Below are 23772 nucleotides of genomic sequence, written 5' to 3' on the forward strand. Positions count from 1 at the left end.
CCGCCGCCGCCGGGCGCACGCGCGGGCACGGGGCGCGGCACCGCCCCGCCGGGCCGCGGGGGGGCGCTGTGGGGGCGGGGCCGCGGCCGGCGCGGCGGGGTGAGAGGTCGGGAAGATGGCGGCGGCCTTGGCGGAGGAGGCGCCGGACAACGAGGACTACTACGCGCTGCTCAACGTGCGGCGCGAGGTGGGCGGCGGCGGGCCGCGGGCAGCGCGGGCGGGAGCGGGCGGGCGGCGGGGCCGGGGCTCGGCCTCCTGCGCGCGTCCTCCGCGGGGTGCGAGGCCGCGGCGGGGCGGGGGGGGGGCGCTGAGGGAGCGCGGCTCGGCTCGGGCCTCCCCGGCCCTCCTCCGCCTGCTCCTCCTCCGAGCGGGGCTGGGGGCGGCGGGCGGCTGGGGGCGGCGGGGCTGGCCGCGGTAGCTTCCGCCCGTCCCGAGCCCCGGCGCGCTGTGACCGTGTGCGGCTCGGCGGCTCGCCTCGCGTCCCGACCGCGGCGCGGGAGCCTCGGGAGCGTTGCCTGGAGGCGCTCGTTGTCCGTGGGTTCGGGAGCGGCGCTTCCCGAGCTCGTGCCTCTGCTCTTGCTCCTCCGAGGAGCCGGCCCGGGCTGCTGGAGCCGCGCAGAGCCCTCGGGGGGTGCGCGCATCGGCGCGGTCCTAGCTCGGGGCGCGTTCGGAGCAGGAAACTAAACTGGAAAAATCACCTCTTACGCGGACGGGGGGCGCTTAGGGAGCAATAAGCGTGGGGGTGGCCATCGCCAGGAATGCGTGAGGATCGTAAGGAATGCCGCGAACACGAATTACGTACAGCCAAGAAAGGGTTTTTTTCAGCTCCCTTTCTTGTTGCTGTAATACTGCAATCGATTTGGTGTTTTACAAATCGAAATGGAACCGCGGGACCGCGTATTGTTTTCCAGCACACAGGACAGTGTAGGAAAGTGAAAGATGAGGTAGTAATTTTTTGAATTAAGTTCTTTTTGTTCATTTTCCTTGGGATATGCAATAGCTTGGTCTTAAACCTACCTCCGCGTATATGCAGAAAATACACAACTTTTTGGCTTTATGTTCCTTCTTATTTTAATTAGTACTGCGTGGACTGCACTTTCCAAACGTTTCCAAGTCAGATATATATTTTTGCCCGAAACAAGAGGATCAATACCCCTCAGTTTCTTTTTCCAAGTACAGACTTGTATTAGCTGATATCTTCTTTTCTGGAGAGTTCCTGTGTGGCTCTTGTTAAAATCAACGGGTTGCGTTTTTACCTCACTCGACAGCTCTTGTAATTCATGCTCCCAAATGTCATCAGTGCGCAGATATGAAGGTTAAGAATAAGATGGGAAGCACGCGGGCGTTGTGACTGCCAGGGAGGTTAACGGTGAGGGCTTAATAGTTAACTTAGCTAGACTTTAAGCTCTTCAACAGATACCAGAAAATTCAGGTTTGGTACAACAGGGAACTGGAAACCAAGTTAAAAATGATCTTCGAAGGGGTAATTTCACTTGAGAGTACTAGTTGGTTTGTTAATTACCCCTTGATAATTAAATTCAGCAGTGCTATCCTGCATAGCATTGGTGTGCAGTGGGCAGGGGGGTTGGAACCAGGTGATCTTTAGGGTCCTTTTCAACCCAGGCCGTTCTATGATTCTTGTCTGCTGAGCGAATTTTGCGTGATGGGACTGCTAAGCTTAACGAAAGAGTTAACCACGGAACTTTGCAGCTGTGGTGAGGAGAGTAAGCCTGCTGAGCAGCAATTTTCTAGTGTGTATGTGTGTTTAATCTTTTATGGATTTCAGTCCAGTAAAAATGTGGTGGCGTGCTTGAAACGTTGAGTGAAGTTGTTTAAGCCCCAAGCAGGGAAATGGTGCATTTTATTACCAAAATTCCAGGCAAAATTAAAAATGTAACTTGCATATGATTATTACTGACTTATGCGTTTCATTGCAACTTGAAATGATGTCAGTATTTCTTTAGTGGTTTCTGAGAGCTTATCGCTCATGAAATATTGAACCAATGACCCAATCTATTCAGTGATGATGAAAGGCCCAATCTAACGTTTTATTGAACATGGCATTTATGAAGAATGAAACTGCTCATTTCTATTATATAATCAATAGCACATTAAGCCATTTATCATTAATTTGATTAACGAATGTCATTTTAGAGCTTTATATTCCCCTACCTTTTCAATCTAGTTTAAATTCAATGTCCAAGAAAGCACAAGGTAGTAAAAAGAAGGTAGCTGGGCTGTAGCTACCTGACTGTCTTGGTAATGGCAAATTTAGCAGGTTTACTTTTGCTATATCATTTAGAAAAAATAACATTAAGTAGTACAAATGTGCAAAGAAATCATCTATTCTAAGGTGTCCTAAAAACCGAATGGGCTTGTGGTTCTGGTATGCACATGAATGCATTTCTTCAAATGGAAATCCTCACTCTCCTTGCCACAAGTCGGAAGAAGATGGATAGTTCTCCAGAAAACAAGCCTTTATAGCCTTTGGTTCCAAAGTGAAATTAGCAAACTGTGAAAGCTTCAGTCACAGAACATTAAGAGTAGGTGGAATTTGTGTCTTTAAAATCTGTTATCAGAAGACATTTTCTTGGTGCCCCTTAATCACTTGCTCTGCTGTATTCCTGTCCATTAATCCCTCACTGTAACAAAAAGGTGATTGCATTTGGTTGAAGGAGGCCAGCAAATACGGCGATGTTGTTCCATTTTTTTTTCACTCTGAATGTTTCCCCTGGTGTAGAGAAGTGGTACTCTGCTTCCTGCTGCTCTGTAGTAAGTGCCCCAGGAATCGATCCTTGCATGGACAGTTTCCTAGCTGGCCAGTACGAACCTCTCTGAAGTCCTGGGAGCTGCATTTGCTAACCGGGCCTTTCAGGGAAGTTCCAGTTGACTTTGGTAACTACATTTCTAAATGTGTTAATCAGCTTTCAAGGAATAGATAGCGGCTGAAATACAAGGAATTAGGTGAGAAAGGGGAAGCTACCAGGACTTTCTAGAGTCAAAAAGAAAAAAAAAAACGCTCTGAGATTTTCTCCTGGAGATGATAAAGGAAGGCATGTTTTATTATTCCATTGATTCTGAAAGAGCCATCCAAAATCTCTATTCACCAAATGTCTTTGGAATGAGGCCAGATGCCATCTAAAATTCCGGAGTAGTTGTGAGTACAATTTTTTTCTTGATGCATTTAGTGACTTACTGTTCTTCTGTTCATCCATCTATGGCAGGTGAGTGAATTTTTGAGGGGACGTGATGTGCCTGCCATTCTCACAGCACAAGAGAGCGTCCTTGCTGCGTAGGAAAGGAGATGCCAGGGAGCGTAGCAGTGATGGGAAGAGTATAAAATTACAGGTTTAATTTTCTTTACAGTTGTGGAAAGTCAACATTTTTTGATAGTTACTATGTTTTTGATAGTTTGATATGCTTGAAAGTTGAGGATTAAAATAGAAGTAGAATTTGATGTAAAGCTCTGTATTTAAGTGACCAAGGTGAGTTTGAGTTTGAGGTGACTTTGTTTTTTCTCTTCTGAACTGAATTGGGGAGATAGCAGTTGTGTAAAAAATAACATATGAATACAGATTCCGTTTTTTATTTGTTTGGTTTTTACCTAACTTTTTTTTTTAACCTAGATGTACCTTGATGAGCTGCTGCTGTTACTTGTCATGTTGTTATAAATAGCTTGGAAAATACTGAACTTTTTGTTAACTTAAGTAAACGGTGTGTCCTACAATGAAACAGAAGTCCATTCTTGATCTTCTGTAGCAAAAGTAACGGAATGTAATAGCTGTTGGACTTCTAAGGCATTTTGAGAATGGTCTTTTTTAATTAGCCTTGGTTGTATCTAAATTCATTTTTATTGCTTTTTGCAGGCCTCTCAGGAAGAACTAAAAGCTGCCTACCGCCGTTTGTGTATGCTTTACCATCCAGACAAGCACAGAGACCCAGAGCTGAAAACACAAGCTGAGCGGCTGTTTAACCTTGTTCACCAAGCTTATGAAGGTCAGGGGTTTTCTGGAGCACAAACAAATATTATTACAAAATAGTAATAACATTTCCTGATACTTAGTAATTTTTTATTCCCTGTTTTTGTCCTGTAAATCAGAGGAGCGATGCAGCATAAATTCTGCAATGAACAAGATCATAGAATCATTAAGGTTGGAAAAGACCTCTAAGATCACCTACTCCAACCGTCCCTCTGCCACCAATATTGCCCACTAAACCATGTCCCTAAGTACAACATCCAGCCTTAAACGCCTCCAGGGATGGTGACTCCACCACTTCCCTGGGCAACCTGCTCCAATGCCTAACTACTCTTTCTGAGAATAATTTTTTCTAATATCTACCCTGAACCTCCCCTGGTGCAACTTGAAGCCATTCCCTCTTGTCTTATCTCCTGCATATTGTAAATAATCTTTTCACCACTTCCCTGACTTCTGAAAAGACTCCCCCAGAGACTGAGAACTGAAAATTTTCAAACAGAAAGACAATTTCAGCTTTTACGTTTGAACTAATACATCCTGTGTTTCTGTTCCAAAGCAAGTGATTAAGGTCTCCGTTGTCTTTCAGCAAGTTCTTCCATATTCTAAGACTGAGATAAGGACAAAGTATAGACAAGTAGATTTTTTTTCATCCAAGGATGTCAGAGCCCTTTAAAAATATTCTGAATTAAGCCAACATTTACGTAAATCGTGATATTACCAAAGGTAATAGATAGCATAACTGAGGCACAATGAAATGGGTCATTAGAATTAGCTTGCAGCGTTTTAGAAATGCGATAAGAAGCAGCTGGAATGCAAACTGATTAGAAGCTGGTAGGACTCTTCTGCATTAAAAAATTACTGCTAAGTGCTTAGTGGCACAACCTAAAGAGAAGCTAAAGCAAAATGAATAAAGGTATATAAATATTCCTCTATTAGCTCTCAAAAATGAGCTAAACTTTTTTTTTTTTACTCTCTTGTTTTCTGAGTGATAAGCATTTGTTTCTTCCAGTTGAAATTGAACATGGGTGGAGTCATTTACATTGTCCCTAGCTAGGCATTAAAACATACAGGAACTTTTACTGGAAAGAATATTGAAGTTTTATGTCACTGCCATGAAGAATAAAATCTCAGGACACTCCAATAATTTTTTTTAATTGCATTTTAGTTCGACTTGTGAGAGCACTGACATTCTGTGGTGAATAGGTCTACTAGATTCAATTTTCCCATTGAAATACACGGCCTTGCTTGGCTTTGTTGCCATGTATATGTAAATTGTTGCTTGTCTAGTACCAATGTCTGCGTCAAATTTTAAAAGAATAATATTAACGTCAGATAAATAATCCACCTCACCTTCTGCCTATTTTTTCTCCTTCCTCTTCCATCTCTTAATATCCCCTAACAGTTTTCTTTCATTCAGAATTCATGAAAAATAGTATCTACCTGTGACATTTAGCAAGTTCAATAATCTTTATGTAGTTGAGATCAAAGCTCAGTTTACTAGTATAAGGCTTCTTTTCCCTAATATACACATCCAGCTCCCTGAAGGACTCATCAGTTCCTACACAGTCAGAAGAAATACATGCTAATGATAAAGCTTGTCTTGGAACCCTGTCGGAAAAATACTGTGGTTGGTTTTTTTTTGTTTTGTTTGTTTTAATGAAGACTCTGGTAGGAGAGATTGTACGTTACAATATGCCTAGAGATTCTTCTTAATTCTGTGTACAGTCTTTTCCAAAGTAATTGTTGCAGTCTACTGGTATATTTCATCTTCTCTGTTGTATTGAGTGACTTTTTGGGAGATTTGAATTCTACATGCATTTTTACAATATCCTGTAGTTGATATTTCATGAGGCTGAATTCTGTCCTGGAAATTGCTTTGTTGGTGCTTGGCATGTTCCATGTGTTTGGAGTGGGGTGGGAAAGGATCGATGAGTGGGGATGGTGAGGGGTTGAAGACAAGGAGCCAGATACCAAGGAGCAGGCTTTGAACATTAGTTGGAGGGGATGTTATTCCCATTTAGAAAGTTTCCAGGGGCTGCTATCACTGGATTGCTAGTAATCCCATTGATGTTAGAGGGTTTATGTTACCCTTAAGTTCAAAAAAGCACTATTAAAAACCCTTGTTGAATATTCAGTTAGTCTGCATGTCTCTTTCATGTTCTTTTAAATGTATATTTACGAATTATGAAAAAACGAAGTTGGAGGGAGGTGGTCAGTGTTCCTATTATTGTAACACATGAAAATGTTAAAGGTAGTTAATGTAAAAGTTGACGCACCTGTAGAACAAGTTTTCAGAATTTGTGTTTAAATAACACAAGTGTATTGGCCTGAACTTGAGAAGACCAAAAACTGAGTTCTTGCCTCTTTTGATTTTAATTTGCAGTGCTTAGTGATCCACAGACCAGAGCCATCTATGACATATATGGGAGGAGAGGACTGGAGATGGAAGGATGGGAGGTGAGAGAAATTTAACACTTTATGGCCAGTGGAATTGACTAAACCTAGGTTTATCTGAAATTCTTGTTATATTGAGCTGCACTGACACCTTGATGTTAAAAAAATGCCTGTCTGCTAGAAGGCATTCTTGTTTAATTTTCTTTCTACTCTTTTTTCTCCCCGCTCCCTCCCTGGAACACCATGATGGGTTTTCAAAGAATACTTGCTTTTTTTTTTTACTTGACAAGAGAACAATAAATCTGACATGGAGTTCTCTAATAGGATATTACCATGACAGGCAACATCTTTTTGTCTGAGACAAATACATCAGTATTGTCCAGCTAGGCTTGTCTTTTTCATCTGAACTTTTTTTTCCATACCAGTTAGCCTATGGGTTTGATTTTTTTTTTTTCCTGTCTTGCTGGGAGGGAACAGCTATAGAGTGCTATGAAGAAGAGCTTATCCATTCCTGGCTTTCCTGTTGTTAAGTCCCCTCTGTCAGTTTTAGTCAATTAAATTATAGTGCTTGCTGCAAAATCATATTATATTGGGTCAAGTCAGTACCAAGATCAAGTTTGGGGTTAGTAGCAAGACGTGTGGAGCAATGGCAGCATATAACAGACATTTTAAGCTGTTCATTGCAGATTTAATCTTATTTTGAAACTCCCAAATGTAATACTTTTTCTATCCATAACTAGAACCATACCTATTTAAAACCCGAATTCCCTGAGACATGTAAGGTAAATAGATGTGAATCAGCATAGCCTAAAATCACAAAGCAGTCCATCAGTTTACCTCATGCCAGGCGTTCAGTCATTTTCATTTCTACACCTAGTAGAGAAGTTAACGGACAGCTGTTGGCAAGGGCTGTACCGCAGTGTCTTCTACCTGTGGTCTGAAACCTTCTTGCCCTATTTTTTCAAGAGAGTAGAAAGAACAAGACCATTTCACTTCTCTCAAAGCATGTGTTTTACTCTCTGCTTGCCATTTGATCTGGCCCAGGTGTTTGGTTCCAAACCTCTGATCATTTAAATCGTGCAGAGTGGCTTACAGCAGCATCAGGGACAAAGTATTAGAGTGTACCCAGGTCAGTGGACCTCATTTCATCAGCAGAAACGCCCTGGATGTTCTCTCTGGTAATCTTTGTGTTTTTCAAATTCTTTTTAAACAGTTGTGGAAAGGAAGAGAACTCCAGCTGAAATCAGAGAGGAATTTGAGCGTTTGCAAAGAGAGAGGGAAGAGAGAAGACTACAGCAGCGAACTAATCCAAAGGTAAGCGAAGACTTCATCCCAGTCTCAACAGTGAATCCTTAAATCTTTAGGAATATGCAAGGGTGATGAGTTTCAGTGAAGGGCTATGGTAAATATCCCCTTTGGTATCCACACTTAGTGCATTACTTTTCCTTTTTGAACATGTGATTTCTTTGGAAAATGTGGGGAAAAAAGCTAAATCTTCGAACAATATTTCTTACTTTTTTTCCTGTTGATAAATTTCAGAGTAAAATATCTCTTTCAGCAATTTTAAGAAAACATTCCTTACACTGAAATTTTTATGAATTCTTTCCAAATATCCCAAATGAAACCCTGCAGTTACCAGATAGTTTTTTCCCTTCAACACTGCTGTAGTGTCCCAACAATGCGGGCAAAATATTCAAATGCAGCCTTGAAACCAACAGAAAATATGAGGCAGCTACCAAACCAGATGGGTAGTGGAACTCCTCCTGCTCACTGTGAGCACTTGCAGCACAGTGAGCAAAATCAACCCGAGCAGGGTTGGGATCATGCCAGTTTCAGTTAATGTCTGTTTTAAGAAAGTTTTATTACGCTTTTACAAAGAGAATCGTTGAATATTCCATTCTCATCTCTCAGTCTGTTTGAGCAGCAATAAAGTGACCCTAAACGACCCCACCTGACAGCCGAGTCTTGGCTATTTAGGGATGATCAAGAATCCTGTGATGAGGATGATCTGCTTGTGGTAGCATTGGAATGGCAGGGAAGCGTGGAGATGATGATCAACCGCTGCTTCCTCTGTCACCTGCTGGGACTTGAGTACTCCAGTAGTTTAGAATAGTAATGGCCTTGCAGGCTCTAGGCTTGATAAATATGTAGGCAAACCCAGCTTTTGTCAGGGTTCCCCAGTGAGTGAGGTTTCAAAGCTTGTTGAATCAGGAAAATCTTGGTTCTCAGGCAGTGAATAACATTATCTGAGAGTTGCGTCTACATTCACCTAATGTATTTAGACTTTAGTCTACCTGTTATCTATATATTTTTCTTTCTCCCTCTCCCCCCCCCCCCCGCCTCTTTTTTTCCTTAAACTATCAGGAACCATTTTATTGCTTATTTTTTGAAACCCTTGTTAGAAATCTTTCTTTCATGTAGGATAGAATATGATGGGGAGCCTTAATTTTCCTCTCTCCACCCTGAGGTAACTGTGTAGATATTTACATAGACAAAGAAACTTTCTCTCTCTCAGAGAAGTAAATTATAATGAGACAGCAAATTTTTGTTTATTTATAAATGCTTATATTCTTGATAGAAAAATGGGTATCTCCAGAGGTCTAACTGGAAACTTGCAGTTCAACACAGATTCTACATCCTGAAGCACTAAAGCACAGGTGGCTATATTGTTTTGGGCCTTTGAAGAGGAGGTGTCCTGTGTCAGTCACGTTTTGTGCATGGACCTGGGAAGTGTTGCAGCGTAACTTGGGGAACCCAAGAAACAAATTACCAGTTGATTAACTACTACTAGTGTTGGATTTGAAGGTCACTGGTGTTTTCACAGCCAGCAGTTTAAAATCACGGTGTTTTCTCAGTGGACATAAGTGTGAGTACATTTGTATTTAGGATTGTATCAGAAAAACGTCCCTCTGAGAAGACCTGTGGTGTTTTGAGATACTCCCCTTGGCACAGACTTTTGAGTCTGTGCTGGTCAATTGACTAATACAGATCTCCCGGCTGTTGTGATTAACGTACAGATATTAAGAACTGCTTGTACTGGAAGGGTAAATAAGCATAAGGTGATATGTAAATATGACTTGACAACATTATTCCAGGCAGGAAGAGATTTCTGGATGCCACAAATGGGGCAAGTCAAATGTCTCTGTCGGAGATGAGGGTGATTGGGGTCAGAAAGGTATTGGCAGAGAGGAGGGCATGGTAATCTCCGCATAATCCTGTGACTTCAGGAATTTGACATTTTATCTGGGCATTTTGCCGTGGCTGTGAGCAGTAAAAAGCGGAGCTGGGTTGTAAGCCTCAGTCTCTGTGTCCTGTGATAAAATAGCCATCTGGGTGTTTACAGCAATTGCCGATTGGCATCCTATAGAAATCTCTCTCCAGGCAGTGTTCCTGTGGAATTAGGTAGCACAGCTGTGATCATTTCATACATGAGCACGAGGGTTTTTTAAATTTTGTTAGTTCTGTAAATGGTACCAGCAAAATAAAGCATTTTAACCAGAAATGTTGGGCAATAACCAGATGTAGGCAATGTGGCAGGTTTTGATTGAATCTATTATTTGCTTTTAGAGTTTTTGTTTTGCTTTCAAAGACATGCCAAACGGTTGAAAAGTTTATTACTTGATTTGAGAAGAACAGCTTCCTGTCTGGAGAAACTAAATCCCATTATTTCCTGCTGTGGAAGGTCAACATTTAAGAAGTGTAGGTCCCTCAAGGCTTAGCCTTGCTTCCATATGTCACCTTTCAGAAGGTAAATCCATTAGAAAAAAAGATGGGGATAGAGGATATTCCTCTCTGGCATGTCTCTTAATTTCATCAATAGCAACTGTTTCATATTTGCAGGAATGTTAAATAGAGGTGATTTCAAAAGGTGATACCAGATAACGCTTAGGATGGTTCTGTAGTGCTGTTACCGACTTCCCACCCTGCTGAGCTGGTGTACTTTGCAGCATGTTGCTGAGCGTGCACAGCCAACTTCTGAGCAGGGCTTTACAGCTTTTCCCCTGCTGCTCGTACTTTGGGGAGTGTTTTTTCCTTTTCCAATGGTCTGAGCAGGTGGCTGATGGGGAATTGCGAGTAGCAGCACTCCCCTCTCTATCATCCGGTGGCATAGGGGGTGCTGTCGTTCTCAGGGAATATTTTTAACATTACCATCTGCTGCTTTTCCTGTACTTGTGTGTGAGCCAGTTTCCTTGCCAGGATCTATAGATCTCTGAGGGTGACTTCACCTGCTTGGCAGGAGGTAAAATACCTGCATGGAGTTCACTGCTCACTTCGGCAAAAAGAAACTAAATAGAGGTTCTGCTGAGGCTGAGGGAGGGACACCACGAAGGAGGAAACCGAGATGCTCCTTTCCTCTGAATGAATCTTGCAGGTTTTCACAAATAGGTCCAGATGTTTTCCTTTTGACTTCTCCATTTTCATTGAAAGGAATACTTGTTTTAAAATTCATAGATGTGAAAACAGAAATCATAAAATTTTGAGTATGATTGAAAGAAATGAGGTGCAATGAATGTCAGGAATGTTTACAACTTTGTACATATTAACAGAGTACAAGCATTGCAGTACAATTAAACATATTGCTATAAAAATATTTTTCAATATTTTTTTTAGTGCAAATACTTAAGAAATCTTTACTGCTGCTTATATTCTGATCTGAGTTGAAAATATATTTTTTTTAGTTTTCTTTTTGCCACTCAAATTCAACGTGCTTGCTACTTAGTTTGATAACCTTTGTTTAAAAACATTTAACTTGGAATTTAAAGTTGCAGTCTGCAGAGGTTCCTCACTGAATGTGGCACTCCAAGTGGGAAAACCTTTCTGTCCTGCATCTGCTATGAAGATCTTGGGTTTTATACTTCTTTGAAATGAATAGCATCAGAAAAAATGGCAATAGTTCTCTGCTTTGTTAAAATAAAAGTTCACCTTTATTTAAACATGTTTGATCAGTCACTCTGGAGCGCATTTATTGGAATTTCATTGAGTGAAGTTGGCACTTTGTTTCTCTTTGGCTATTTTCCTCAGTTGCTTTCCAGACAGTTGGAGCAGCAGCACAGGGCTGCACAGCTTCCTAGGCAGTTGGCAGTTTTGCCTTGCTTCACTGTTACTTTGGCCTTGTTTCAAGGAACAACACAACATATGAGAGGCCTGAACTGAAGAAGTTGTAGCGTTTGGAGAGCAGATCCCTTGAAGGTGACTTTGCAGCTCATGCCTGAAAAGTAGTATTCTGCATAAATGGCAGGACCTTGTCATTAGTATCACCACAAACAGAAAGATAAGCATAATTGATTTGAAATTCAACAGCCTTTCTAAATAAATTGTAAAAAAAAATCGGGGTGCAGCTCTTATTCCAGATTTCTCCTGAAAATAATTGCACTTTCTATGTTTTTATATATATATAATTATATATATATATATATAATTATTTTTTTTTCCGTGCAAGCAATCAGAAAATAAACATTGAGAAGAGGTCGGGAATCTCCCCGGTACATAAATAGTTGGGAGCCAAACCAAACAGAAGTTCTGAGTCCTGTCAAGCTCTACAATTCTTCCTTTTTTTAAGGTTCAGGATTTATTAGAATGGAGTGAGCATGGAAAAATTCTCACTCAGATTGAAATAAGAATTTATTCTGTCCATACTTAGACTCTGTGTGAATGTTTTTTGTACCTACCCACCTACTGAGTGTTGTTCATACAAATTGCTCAGAGTTAATTCTATGCTTGTGCATAGGGTTTGGGTTTTTTTGCAACTGGTACATTTTATACGGGCTGTAATGCTGTTATGCTGTTTAATTGATCTATAGGGAAGTTTTCAAAAGCCTCTTGAAGTTATATGACCCAGACAAGGATCTAATCATGCCCTTTTCAAATAAAGCCACTCTTGCAGTTACTATGAGTGAACACAGCAGCAGGTAGACAGACTATTTAGCTGTGGCCTACTTTTTGTAGGAATAAGCTTTAGGCATTATTTCTGTGGCCTGAGGAAGAAAATATTTACCACTTGCTACAAGTCTATCAAGCTTTTCTTCTGATTATGAGATATAAGCTAGGGAAAAGAAAATGAAATGTTTGACTGACAAGCTCAATTGCAAGTGAACGATGCAAAGTTTTTTTTGAGATAATTCATAAGAAGAAAGCATTTAGAGAATTTCTGGCCAAGTTCCATCGAAGAAGATTCACTTCTAAAGTATATTGATTCAACTTTAAAATATTGACAAAGTGGTGGGGAAGAAGAAACCCTCTGTGTGAAAATGTTCTACCTACTTCTGTTACATTTAACAACAGAAAAAATTTCCGCTAGTACTACAGGTTGCTTTCATTCCTTCTGAAAAATAAAAAGACTTGTCTTTTATCCAGTTTATTTTATGATTTATATTGCTGTTTTAGAATACTGCAAACATTTCTGTTTGTCTTGAATGTGTAAGAAATGTATTTTAGAGTGGAAAATGTAGTTGTAGAACAAGAAAAAGCCAAAAAAAATCTTTAAACTAGTTGCCTGTAAAGATACTTTAGCTAATTGGCCTGGATATGTTGGATGTTTGTTAATAATAGGTACTTGTTTCACTTGTTCCTTAGGGAACAATTAGTGTTGGAATAGATGCCACTGACCTCTTTGATCGTTATGATGAAGAATATGAAGATGTGCAAGGGAGCAGTTTTCCCCAGATTGAAATAAACAAAATGCACATATCCCAGTCCATCGAGGTAAGGAGGACAGGCAGGCATTGCGTCTGGTGTGGGTCAGGGCCTGAGATAACGAGGCAATGCAATGCAAGCCAGCAGAAAGTGAAACACTGCTCAGGGGTTTCTCGTCTTTCTTCATGGGAGGACGTGATTAACCAGTGCGGGTGGGAGGAGGCGGCTCAGTTCCTATAAGACTGAATGTTGACAGTATGGCATGCATTTGTGTGAGCACAACCACAGAATTTAGGGACTGGTTTGTACACTATAGTGGTCCTACTTTCCTGATAGCAGGGAGGCTGAATTGTGATTAGAAACAGCTATCTAGTTTTTTCTAAACACAGAGCATTCAGTATATAAAAACACACTGTCCTGATTAAACCACAACACACATGTCATCCGATTTTGAGGATATAGGTAAGAAAAAGAAGGGAAAATATATATACTCAGTTACAAAAAGTTGAAGAAATTTAGTCTGCTAGCAAGATTAGAAGGGATTGCAAATAAGGTCAGGACTACAAGGTGGTACGTTAGTGTCACAAGCACCTGATACGGTAAGAATTATATGGTTTTGGTGTATTCTGATTACAAAATTTAGAGCAAGTGTGGCTGTGTCTGGTTCGAACACCTGGGCTTAGTGGATGACAAGGTTTCAACTGTAGTGTTACCTGTCTCTGTGCTTACAGTCTGCACTCACCTGCAGGTTTGATCGTGTCTGCAGAGTATGCATTAAATGTGTGAATTAGGATCATATTGGTAACAATACATTCATTTTTTCAGGCACCACTAACTGCCACAGACACAGCAATACTGTCTGGTAACCTGTCTACCCAGAATGGGAATGGAGGTGGATCAATTAATCTTGCTCTTAGACGGGTGACATCTGCCAAGGGATGGGGAGAGGTAAGCGCACTCGATGTTAGGCATTTTTGTATCTAGTTTATTTCAGGCTGCTTGGATTAGTTACCTAGGTTGTATTTTCTTTAGGAGATTTCAGCTTTGTTTCACTTCTCTGTGCTTCCATTTCAGAAAATAGGGATAGCAATACTGACAAGCTTTCTTGAATGTCACATGAAAAGAGCTCTTGGAGATCTAGGCAATAGCAGTCATTATAGAGTGGTATCAAAACAAACATATTGTACGGAATAGTAGAACAAAATTTTCTATGTTCTGTTCCTGTTTGAGAAAAAGGAAAGTCCAAACCAATTTCTTTTTTTTTTCACTTTCTATTTGGCTATGCTGTCTCTTGGGCCTTTCTAATTTCACTGTCTGAAGACTCCTAGGGACTGTGGGTGCGCGTCTTAGGGGAGCGTGATAGTCTGCCATTGTTTCACAACACTGCTCTGCTCACAAGAGAAATTATGGAGGGAAATAGTTTAACTTGCAGGCAGGTATGATCTAAGTAGCTAAAAGGTCCCAAGTAATCACCTGTGGTGCCTCCTCGTACGAGCACAAGCTCTGTTGCATGAGACCAATGGCTTTGTTGGAGATGCTTTGTGGCATTGCTGCTGTGGCTGGCAGGTATCTGCTTTCTGCAAGTCCTTTTTGTACGTCAGCTGCTGTTAACCTGTTTCCTCAGTGTGTGAGAAATGGGAGTTTTCCACTTACTTGGAAATTCATGGACTGGAGGCATTTGATTTATATTGGGCTTTTGTAATGTTGATAACATAGGAGCTTGTAGATATAGGCAAGAGTCAGATAACTGAAAAAGTCAAAAAAAAAAAAAAAATGTAACGAATCTACTTGGGAGATGCAGATGTAGTAGGAACTGTTTCTGCAGGATTGTCGAGGGAGGCGTCAGGTCAAAGAACTGCCTCTGTTAATGAGAATGGACAGCACCAAATAAACATTGAATAGCAGCCCTGAAAATCACCCAGACTATTGTCTGAAACAGCAGGCGCACTTTGCAGACACTGAGACTGCGCAGCAGCAGAACTGCTGACAACAGTTACTGTGAGGCTGTCCTAAGAGTTCTCCAGTTATCTGCAAGGCCATCTGCATCAAAGTGATGAACATTAAAGACGAGGACTCATACTCAGAGTGCACCAGCCAGGCCTCATGGTTTGCCACTGGAGGGCTGCGGTGGTGGTGTTTTCTCTGTTTTTGCCGGAGCAGCCAGAGCCAGGTGCTAGTTAGCCTGTAGGGCTACAAAAACGGCTTTGTTTTACTCATGATGACACTACTCAGTGAGACACCTCTTATTCTAAATGCAAAGCCAGCAGGAAAGAGAGGATGCTAAAATATGCAGTAAATATTCAGAAATGTGTAAAATACCTGTGGTGTAAATGATGCTTGTGACGTACTTTGTCACTTGCAAAAGATGTTTTCTTCTAACTATTTGGCATTGTGCATTTATAACAGTTGGAGTTTGGAGCAGGAGACCTTCAGGGACCTCTCTTCGGTCTGAAGATATTCCGTAATCTTACACCAAGATGGTAAATATTACAAAAATGATTTAGCGGTTAATATTTCACACTAAGGAAGCAAACAGCTTGAATTCATTTTCACGTTAATTCTGGATTTTTCTATCCTATAAAAGAATGTCTGTCGTCTTTAGACTTCAGCGCTTTAGTACCAGTCAAAACACTTGTGTTCTTTTTGTGTGTTAGTGTCCTCTATTTTAATACTTCTATTTTAAGGACGGTTTTTGTTCTACTTCATTAGATTTGTATTTGATCTTGTCATAAAATCATGATACTCAAGACATGATCTCACAAAGAGATCAATAGAAGCTTATTCTAAAATGGAGAGCTGATGTCGCTGTAGTCAGCCAGAAAAATGTGTACATGTTCTTAGATCAATAGAGGACTCTTTGTATATAAATCTGTATTGCACTGTTCGAGTTAACACTTCTTATGATTAGTTTAAAGATACAAAATCTTCTTTGTGGTAGGAAATTTGTATTTAGTGCAGATACTGAGAAGCTTTTAGTCTTTACAAAGTATTATTAAGCCTCTTGGAAAATGCTACGTTTTAGGAGACCACTGTTACTGTACTGTTTTCTTACTTCAGGAGGAACTATAGGGTTTCTTTTCCATGAAGCTTTACTGATATTAAGGGCTACCTACTGACCAGAAGACTGTATGTTTCTCACTTCTTAAAACAGAAACAACTTCTGGATTATAGCAGATCAGTAAAAAGCATCCATTTCTTAAGCTAGTTTTGTAGGAAAGCAGTTCTAAGCAGACGACCAGATTTTTTTCTGCCTATGGCAAGAAGGGCAAAGATTGGAAGGTAGCTTGCTGTGTTGATTGCAGTGCTATGGCACAGACCAGTAAACTAGGGCATGAGCATACTCTTCTGGGGAGGTACTGTGGCCAGTACAGTGCAAATTAGTTTGGAGTTTTTCCTGAAACCCTCGGGGTCATGCTCCCTGCAAGATAGTCTCTGCATATTCAGCAAGGCTCACGTGCAAGAGAGAATTTGAGGCCTTCTGGAGAGCCTGATGAGGCTTTTCTCATTCCTTCTAGTTTCATCACTACAAACTGTGCTCTGCAGTTTTCATCCCGTGGGATCCGCCCAGGCCTCACCACAGTTCTAGCCCGCAACCTTGATAAGAACACAATGGGATACTTACAGTGGCGGTGGGGCATCCAGTCAGCCATGAACACGAGCGTCGTCCGGGATACCAAAACCAGCCATTTCACAGTGGCGTTACAGGTGAGAGTCCTGCTGCTGCATGCAGGGGACAGTGTCTCAGCTTTTCTGTTCCAGCAGTATTTTGGCTTGGGAATAGAGGGTAAAGGAGCAGTCGGTACCGTCTCTTAAGAACATTTAACATAGGTAACCGGCTGCATTTGACAGAGCACGGCACTTTGTACCCAGCAACGTGACATCTGATGTGGATCAGCTCAGATTAGTGTTAGGATGGTCAACACAGACTGCACAGATTGTGGGCTGTGACAAGTAAGTGGCAGACATTGCTATGTTTTCTGTGCCACTTAAAGGATAAGACAGGAAATATAGAGGGAACATTCAAAAGTGGCCAAGGATGTGTTTTCATAAATTTGTGCCTTTTGTATTTCAGCTGGGAATCCCCCATTCTTTCATGATGGTCAGTTATCAGCATAAGTTTCAGGATGAGGATCAAACACGAGTGAAAGGTTCTCTCAAGTAAGTGTGCAAGAGGAAATTTGCATTGCTCAGGACTTGAAGGATGTTATGTCCTGCTTTTGTAGGGCTTCACATTCCACGCAAATTGAATGTAGTCTTTTGGAATCTGCTTTTCTTTAGTTATAACGGGTAAACAACTGAAGTGAGTGTCTTGGAGTCTTAGTTCTGTGTGTCTCTTGAGAGAAGCAGAACATAAAATACCTGTGTGTTTGATACCTCCATATCATCACCAATAAGACAGTCAGAAGTTTTTGTAGTCTGCTAACTGCTTTACAAGCTGAAAAGGCTAATCTTATCTTGTAGGTACACTGTGAATCTTCCTGTAGCCAACATGGGGTGCACAAAATATATCTGCTGTATGTTTTACCTGGTGGGAAGTTACACTAAACAGAATTCAGTAAAGAGAAATTAGAGTCTTCCCTGTCTTACCAGTTTTTGGTTCTCCCATTCCAGGGCAGGTTTCTTTGGGACCATAGTGGAGTACGGAGCAGAGAGGAAGATATCCAGACACAGCATTTTAGGAGCCACTGTCAGTGTCGGAGTTCCCCAAGGAGTGTCTTTGAAAATCAAGTCAGTTCAAGATTATAATTGTTGTTTGCAGAGGCTGACCATAACCTGCATTATTCTAGTTCAGAAATTCAGGTGGGAAGGTCCCAGTCTTAAGGCAATACAGGTATATTAACACTATCACTGTAAAAGGTTGCAACTGCCCTCACCTCTAATACAAGCTGTGCTCATATTACTCTGAGCCTGAAAGACCTCTCTGGGGACTGTTGTGTGCATGCATCAAAATACTCTGAAAATACAGCTTAAGTTTTGGAGCATTACGGTAAGTGGATGGAAGATTTCCAAAAATATTATTAGAAGAAATGTATTTAATTGCATTCCATTTATACAACGCTGTACACAGGTATATACTCAAATTAGTGAATTATCTTTAACAAATATAGATGATTACACTATTAATAAGGCAGTTCACAAATGCCAAATTCTCAAGGCTTTATATACTATAGTGCACTTTTTAACTGTTGCCAGCAGAGGGCATGCCAGGATGCAGAAAATATAAAGACATGAAGATCTTGGTCTCAGGAAGAGTGTTTTCTAAAATAAATGTCACGATAAACTTCAGAAGAACATTAATGTACTCCTTCCTTGAAGGCACATGCTGGGGTTGTGAACATAGACCTTCTCTATCAGCATTTTCTTTTCTCTTCATGATGATGTTGGTCCCACTGTCTGATTAAAGTAACAACCAAACAAATTTTCCTAAGACTAATAAGACACTTAAAAGTTACCAGGTGTTAGCACAAGAGAGATCTACCTCGTGACAGTGGCTCTTGGTGGCATCAGCTGACTGCCTTACCATTGCCATGTTCAGGTTTACAACTGTCTCGTATTTGTGAGATCAGTGTTCATCTGTATCTTGTCTTGTTTGGGGGTTGTTGCTGCTGCAAAGTATATTTAATCAAGCACATTAAACTCTGCATTTCTTCTGACCTGTCACTGTTCTTTTTTTTGTTGCAGGTTGAACAGGGCTAGCCAGACCTACTTCTTCCCTGTCCACCTAACAGATCAGCTGCTTCCCAGTGCTGTATTTTATGCCACTGTGGGACCCCTAGTTATCTACTTTGCCATGCACAGGCTAATCATCAAACCCTACCTCAGGGCACAAAAGGAGAGGTGAGCTAGCAAGACTGTGTTTGAAATACAGAGCTGGGAAGTCCTGCTCAAGTGCTTCCGGGAGTCTGGTGCAAAGGTTGGAATGTCCAGCTGAAGCACTGTGTTACACTACATCGTCAATACTACTGAGTTCTGGAAGGCTACAAAAATATCTTGAAAGGTGGGGAAGAACCTTGAAACCCATCTCATTTGAGTGAGATTGTGGGTCAGTTGTAATTGGGGTGGGTAAGTAGACATTTGCCACTTTGTGGCTGAATCCCATTCATTGTGTAGACCTGATGGGATGTTGATTTCCTTATGCCAGGGAGCTGGAGAAGCAAAGGGAGAGTACTGCCAGCGACATCCTTCAGAAGAAGCAGGAGGCAGAAGCTGCAGTAAGTCTTTCCCGTAACTAAGCCCTCTTAGTTGGAGGAAGTTGTTTTTACTTGGCTTGTCCCTTTGGTTCCCAGTGTCTGACACTGCTTGATTTTCACTCTATCCATTGTATTTTGACAGGTCCGGTTAATGCAAGAGTCTGTCCGGAGGATAATTGAAGCAGAGGAAGCCAGAATGGGTAAAGATTGTAACACCACTTACTTGTTCCATAAAGTTGGAGAGAGGAAGGAACAATACGAATGTGGTTAAGGGAGGCATGAAGCATGGTATAATTGCTGTTGTGCATGTAGTGGGAAAGGCCCACTGTGATTCAGCGTCTGGTGTCAAAGCTTAGGGATGCACTGAATGTTGTCCTGGGGCAGATTATGTGATGGATCAATAGGCTGTAGACAACAGTTTGGATTCATCTCTCCACGGAAGTGAGGGTATGTATAAGAATGTGCGAAAGTTTGAAGTTTGGGTTCCACTTATCTCTAATCTACACAGCTTACTCTTGGATCATAATGGAAATCTGAGTTCTGATGTTCGCTAGCAATTTCCAAGAGAATCTTCCAAAGTGGGTTGAGTGACATTCACTTGGACTGTCACATCAGGGTGACATTTATATCATGTCATTCTGTCCTATTGCTGAAGACTGCTAACAAACACCCAAGTGTAAATGTTCTTCTGTCTTGAGAAACATGGGTCCAGGCAAGGAGGATTTAAATATCACTGAAAGAAAAAAAAAAATAGAAAATGCTGGATGTTTTTTTCATTAGTGTCTGCACAGCTGTTGGTGGCAAGCCTTTCATCACATCTGTGGTTTCATGTGAAATGCAGGTCTGATTGTAGTGAATGCCTGGTATGGGAAGTTTGTTAATGACAACAGCCGGAAGAATGAGAAGGTGAAAGTAATAGATGTGACCGTGCCCCTGCAGTGCTTGGTGAAGGACTCTAAACTCATCCTTACAGAGGCATCCAAGGTACGTAGCTCTAATGTCAAAGCATATACTCAGGCGCTCAGGTGTGTGACTCAGAATTTTGATTGAACTGTATGTTGTCCTACAAGGGAGTTTCTCCAGTGTGTTTGAAGCTAGTGACTTTATATCAATTTACAGAAGCCATTTCTGTACAAGTGTTATGAACCTCTAGGAAATTCTGTTTCTCTGAGCATTTCCAGTGTCAAAGAAACAGTGTCCCAGTGTTCACAGTGTGGGACAGTGTGTGTTAGAGATTCTGGGGCTGTACACCAGCAACTTCCTGACCCCCTGATTCACTCTTTTCTGCATTTAGAACTTGCCACTGGGGAGGTAATTTCTTAGCTTCTCATCTCATTGCCAACAAAGCTTTGATCTTTTTATGACTCCTGGTTTTGTAAAAGGTTTTGGTCAGTTGAAGATCTGCAAAAGTCCATTCCCTGATGCTCAGTCTGTCCTTCTGTGTTTAAAGGCTGGGCTTCCAGGTTTCTACGACCCCTGCGTGGGTGAGGAGAAGAGTTTGAAAGTGCTTTATCAGTTCCGGGGAGTTCTGCACCAAGTGATGTCAGCTGACAATGAGGCCCTTAGGATACCAAAGCAATGTAAGTAGCTCCTTCCTTCAGGACCCAGTAAAGGATTGCCTCAGATTTGTGAGGCGAAGCAGTGTGCTGCCTTCCAGTCTAAGATCTGGTGGCAGTGATGCTGTTCTGATGCTGCTTGGGATCTGTCAGCTGGAGGTTTTCCTGCTGGCATGCTGGAGTTATCATCTCCCATCGGTTAGTGAGTGGTGGAATATAGAGCATTGCTCTTCCTAGAGTGCTTATCAGGTGAACTGGGCTTACGGAAATGGACTGACCCATAAATATGCTTCTGGAGTAGGACCATAAAAGACCTCAGCAGCAGCAATGCAGCTCTTTATACCATCTAACCTTAGATATCCAACCTGAGTTAGAAGCAGAGACTTCCTCCAGCTGCTGCTATCCCTGTTAGGCAATTCACATTGCACTGGATTGCCCTTTCAGGACTGACTTGAATGTATGAAGGCAGTTTGGAGGCCTGCACCAGATTTCTTTCTCATCCACATTTATCTGTGTGCCAAAACGTTTTCTCTGCCAGAATCATTTTGTAAGACATCATCTACAAGTGATGTGTTTTACTGGTACCACTGTAGGTCTGGGCAGTTAACTAAACGGCACAAACCTCTGTTAACTCTAGACTGCTTCATTGGCCCAATTTGAGAAGCATAACCAATTTACAAACTTTTGATAAGTACAGTGGACGTATAAATGAATCATGTTTAATTGGTGACCAGGAATGTTCATGATACAGTAGTTAAGGTCAAGCTAGGATGTGTCTAGAAAGTGGCATGTATCCATTTACTGTTCTCATCCAACAGCTCACAGAATCGATGCAGACGGCTAATCTGGTGAGAGTGTGCACTTCTGTTACGGTACCTGGGTCAACAGAAACTGCAAAACCTTCCCCCAGATGCTACAAGTTCAAACAGAGACATTTTTATTTTTACTATCTATATAGCAGGTGGCGGCCTACCAATTATGTTAGGAGAAAAAATGAGAGAACCTGCTTCTCAAGGTGACTCCAAGGCAATATTTCTCTGAATTGTGGCTCAGTAACCAATAAAGCGACATGACTCTGAACGCGCAGTGCTTTCTGCTGAGGTTGTGTGAGCGGGCACTGAGCACCACCCGTCATGCAGCCATCTTTCCAGTTGCAATTTAGCCACAGTCCATTTGTGCAGTCTCACATATATCTTCCTGCACTGAACAAGGAAGAAGACTTGTTCTCGCTTCTCCACGTGCTTACTGGGGTAGGTAACATAACTTTTTCTACTCCTGAGGGAAAGTTAAGTTCTCTAAGTTAAGGCCACCTCCAGTCTTTTGTGTAAATCCTGTTGTTGGAAAGAGGACGAAACTTGTTTTCCATCCCAATTCTGTATTTGAAATGTACTTGTTAAGAACAAGTATGTTTGGAATGAAGCTCTTTGCTTTTGTAGTAACATGGATCTCTTCCATATGAATCTGTTCAGCTGCTCACTTCAAACACTACTATTCCGGACAAGGACACTAGGTATAATTGTCTTATTAACTCTTCTTCTGCCACCTAGAACCATGTCCTGTCAAGGTTTTCAGGAAGGTAGGAAAGCAAACTGGGGAGAAGGGCAATCATGTAATTTATTTCTAGGAAAAAGAGGAACGTAATTTACAGAAGTAAACCAGACCAAAGTGAGGAAAGAAGCCAAATGGGGTAAAGAGCTGAAAATGTAAAGTTCAGCTTTCTTCTTAAAAAGCATCAGTTGTGACGTAAATTGGCTGGGTTAGTCTTGCATGGAAGCCATGCTAGCGATTTACCAGCAGTCCTGTCCTAGTGACACAGCAAATAGAAATGGCAGCCCTGTAGTATCTACTAAATGCTGTGTATGTCAACACTGCGGAAGCTGGGGGGGGTGTTGGTTACAGAGAAAAGGAATAATTGTCTGAGTCACAGTTCTGCTCTTGGTGAGTCCTAGAGCAGCCTTCGTGGCTTACATGCGTGAGACAGGAAAAAAAAGTATCTTGGCAGTGCATTGCTGCTCTTGACAATTATTACCCTAAATCATTTCCTGACATGTACCTGGTCCCTTTTTCTTTTCGACCATGGTTCTCTTTGCTCAAGTCCTGATCTTAAATGCCCTGCTGCAAGTAACTAACAAGAGAATTAGATTTCCAAAAACAGGCTTACTTGAGCTGGTCTGCAAGAGATGCCCCCACTCCCAAACAAGTTCATACAATTAAGTGTTGTTCACTTTTTTAAATAAAAACAAAACTCTTCAGTTGTGACCAGCTCCTGCTGCAGGTTTTTATTTCACTTACGATCAGTGTTCTGTTGATCTGATATTAAATGTAAAATATGAAATAAATTATATTCAGCTGAAAGCTAGCCAGTGTTCCCTTTGCATCTTTAAGACAGTATTGAAAATAAACTCTCTGAAAATCAAGGGTTGCAAGTTGTATAAATGTTACTGCACCCCATGTCCCATCCTGCTTCTTGACCTCTTTTGATTGATTGTATCTGTAGCTAGCTGAACTGAGCAGGACTTGCCACCAGAATTTCCTTTTTCATGTCTCGTCACTGCCTGACGTATATGGTCAAGAGCGATACTCATTCTGTGTTGACTAGGATGCAGCAAAATACTCCCAGTGAGAGTAATGAAAATTAAGAGTTTTGCATAAGCAAGTGCAAAACAGTGACAACGTATTTACTAATTACAAAAAAAAAAAGCATACTCCTATAACGAGCAGAGCAAATGACACTGAAGAGTTTCTGTGAAAAGTTTGCACAATAAAACAATACTTCTGACAAGTTCCTGAAAGACAGATCCTGTTATTATTCAAGAGACATTATCTATGTTAAAATGTAGATATATAGCAATACAATTTAAAAAAATGCTTTGATACTTCAAGACGTTCCATGGTATTACTACTTTTAAAAATACCATTTCTGAGAGGTAGAAGCACATCCTTCTGCTCCAGCAGTTAAAACTTGTAACAGGTAGCATCTCTAGGTGTAAACTTTAAAATGCCATAGAAATGTGTGGTGAC

At 41.3% G+C, this 23772-nt stretch overlaps 1 protein-coding gene across 3 annotated transcripts; it reads left to right on the plus strand.

The window, feature by feature from the left end:
• The first annotated feature begins 55 nt into the window (after positions 1-55).
• DNAJC11 (DnaJ heat shock protein family (Hsp40) member C11) lies at positions 56-21827 on the plus strand. Of its 3 annotated transcripts, none has more exons than XM_040533728.1 (16): positions 56-187; positions 3867-3996; positions 6361-6434; positions 7584-7685; positions 12945-13073; positions 13830-13952; positions 15411-15484; positions 16520-16709; positions 17077-17162; positions 17616-17732; positions 18687-18842; positions 19147-19216; positions 19338-19395; positions 20037-20179; positions 20646-20775; positions 21570-21827. In XM_040533728.1, exons 1-16 carry the CDS (start codon positions 116-118, stop codon positions 21593-21595), a joined length of 1680 nt encoding a protein of 559 aa, XP_040389662.1. In that variant the 5' UTR covers positions 56-115; the 3' UTR covers positions 21596-21827. The 3 variants fall into 3 exon arrangements, with proteins under 3 accessions (XP_040389662.1, XP_040389661.1, XP_040389664.1); XM_040533727.1 differs by lacking the exon at positions 56-187 and adding an exon at positions 398-944; XM_040533730.1 differs by lacking the exon at positions 56-187 and adding an exon at positions 606-771.
• The last annotated feature ends 1945 nt before the right edge of the window (positions 21828-23772 follow it).

Source organism: Cygnus olor, chromosome 21 (genome assembly GCF_009769625.2).
Source record: "Cygnus olor isolate bCygOlo1 chromosome 21, bCygOlo1.pri.v2, whole genome shotgun sequence".
Classification (NCBI taxonomy): Eukaryota; Metazoa; Chordata; class Aves; order Anseriformes; family Anatidae; genus Cygnus; species Cygnus olor.

Bases quoted from the DNA above. Each gene is read 5' to 3' on its own strand.
- DNAJC11 (XM_040533727.1), top strand. From the start codon at position 759: ATGCGTGAGGATCGTAAGGAATGCCGCGAACACGAATTACGTACAGCC. The intron at 945-3,866 runs GTAGTAATTTTT...TGCTTTTTGCAG, and splicing joins GTAGGAAAGTGAAAGATGAG to GCCTCTCAGGAAGAACTAAA. The intron at 20,180-20,645 runs GTACGTAGCTCT...CTGTGTTTAAAG, and splicing joins TCCTTACAGAGGCATCCAAG to GCTGGGCTTCCAGGTTTCTA.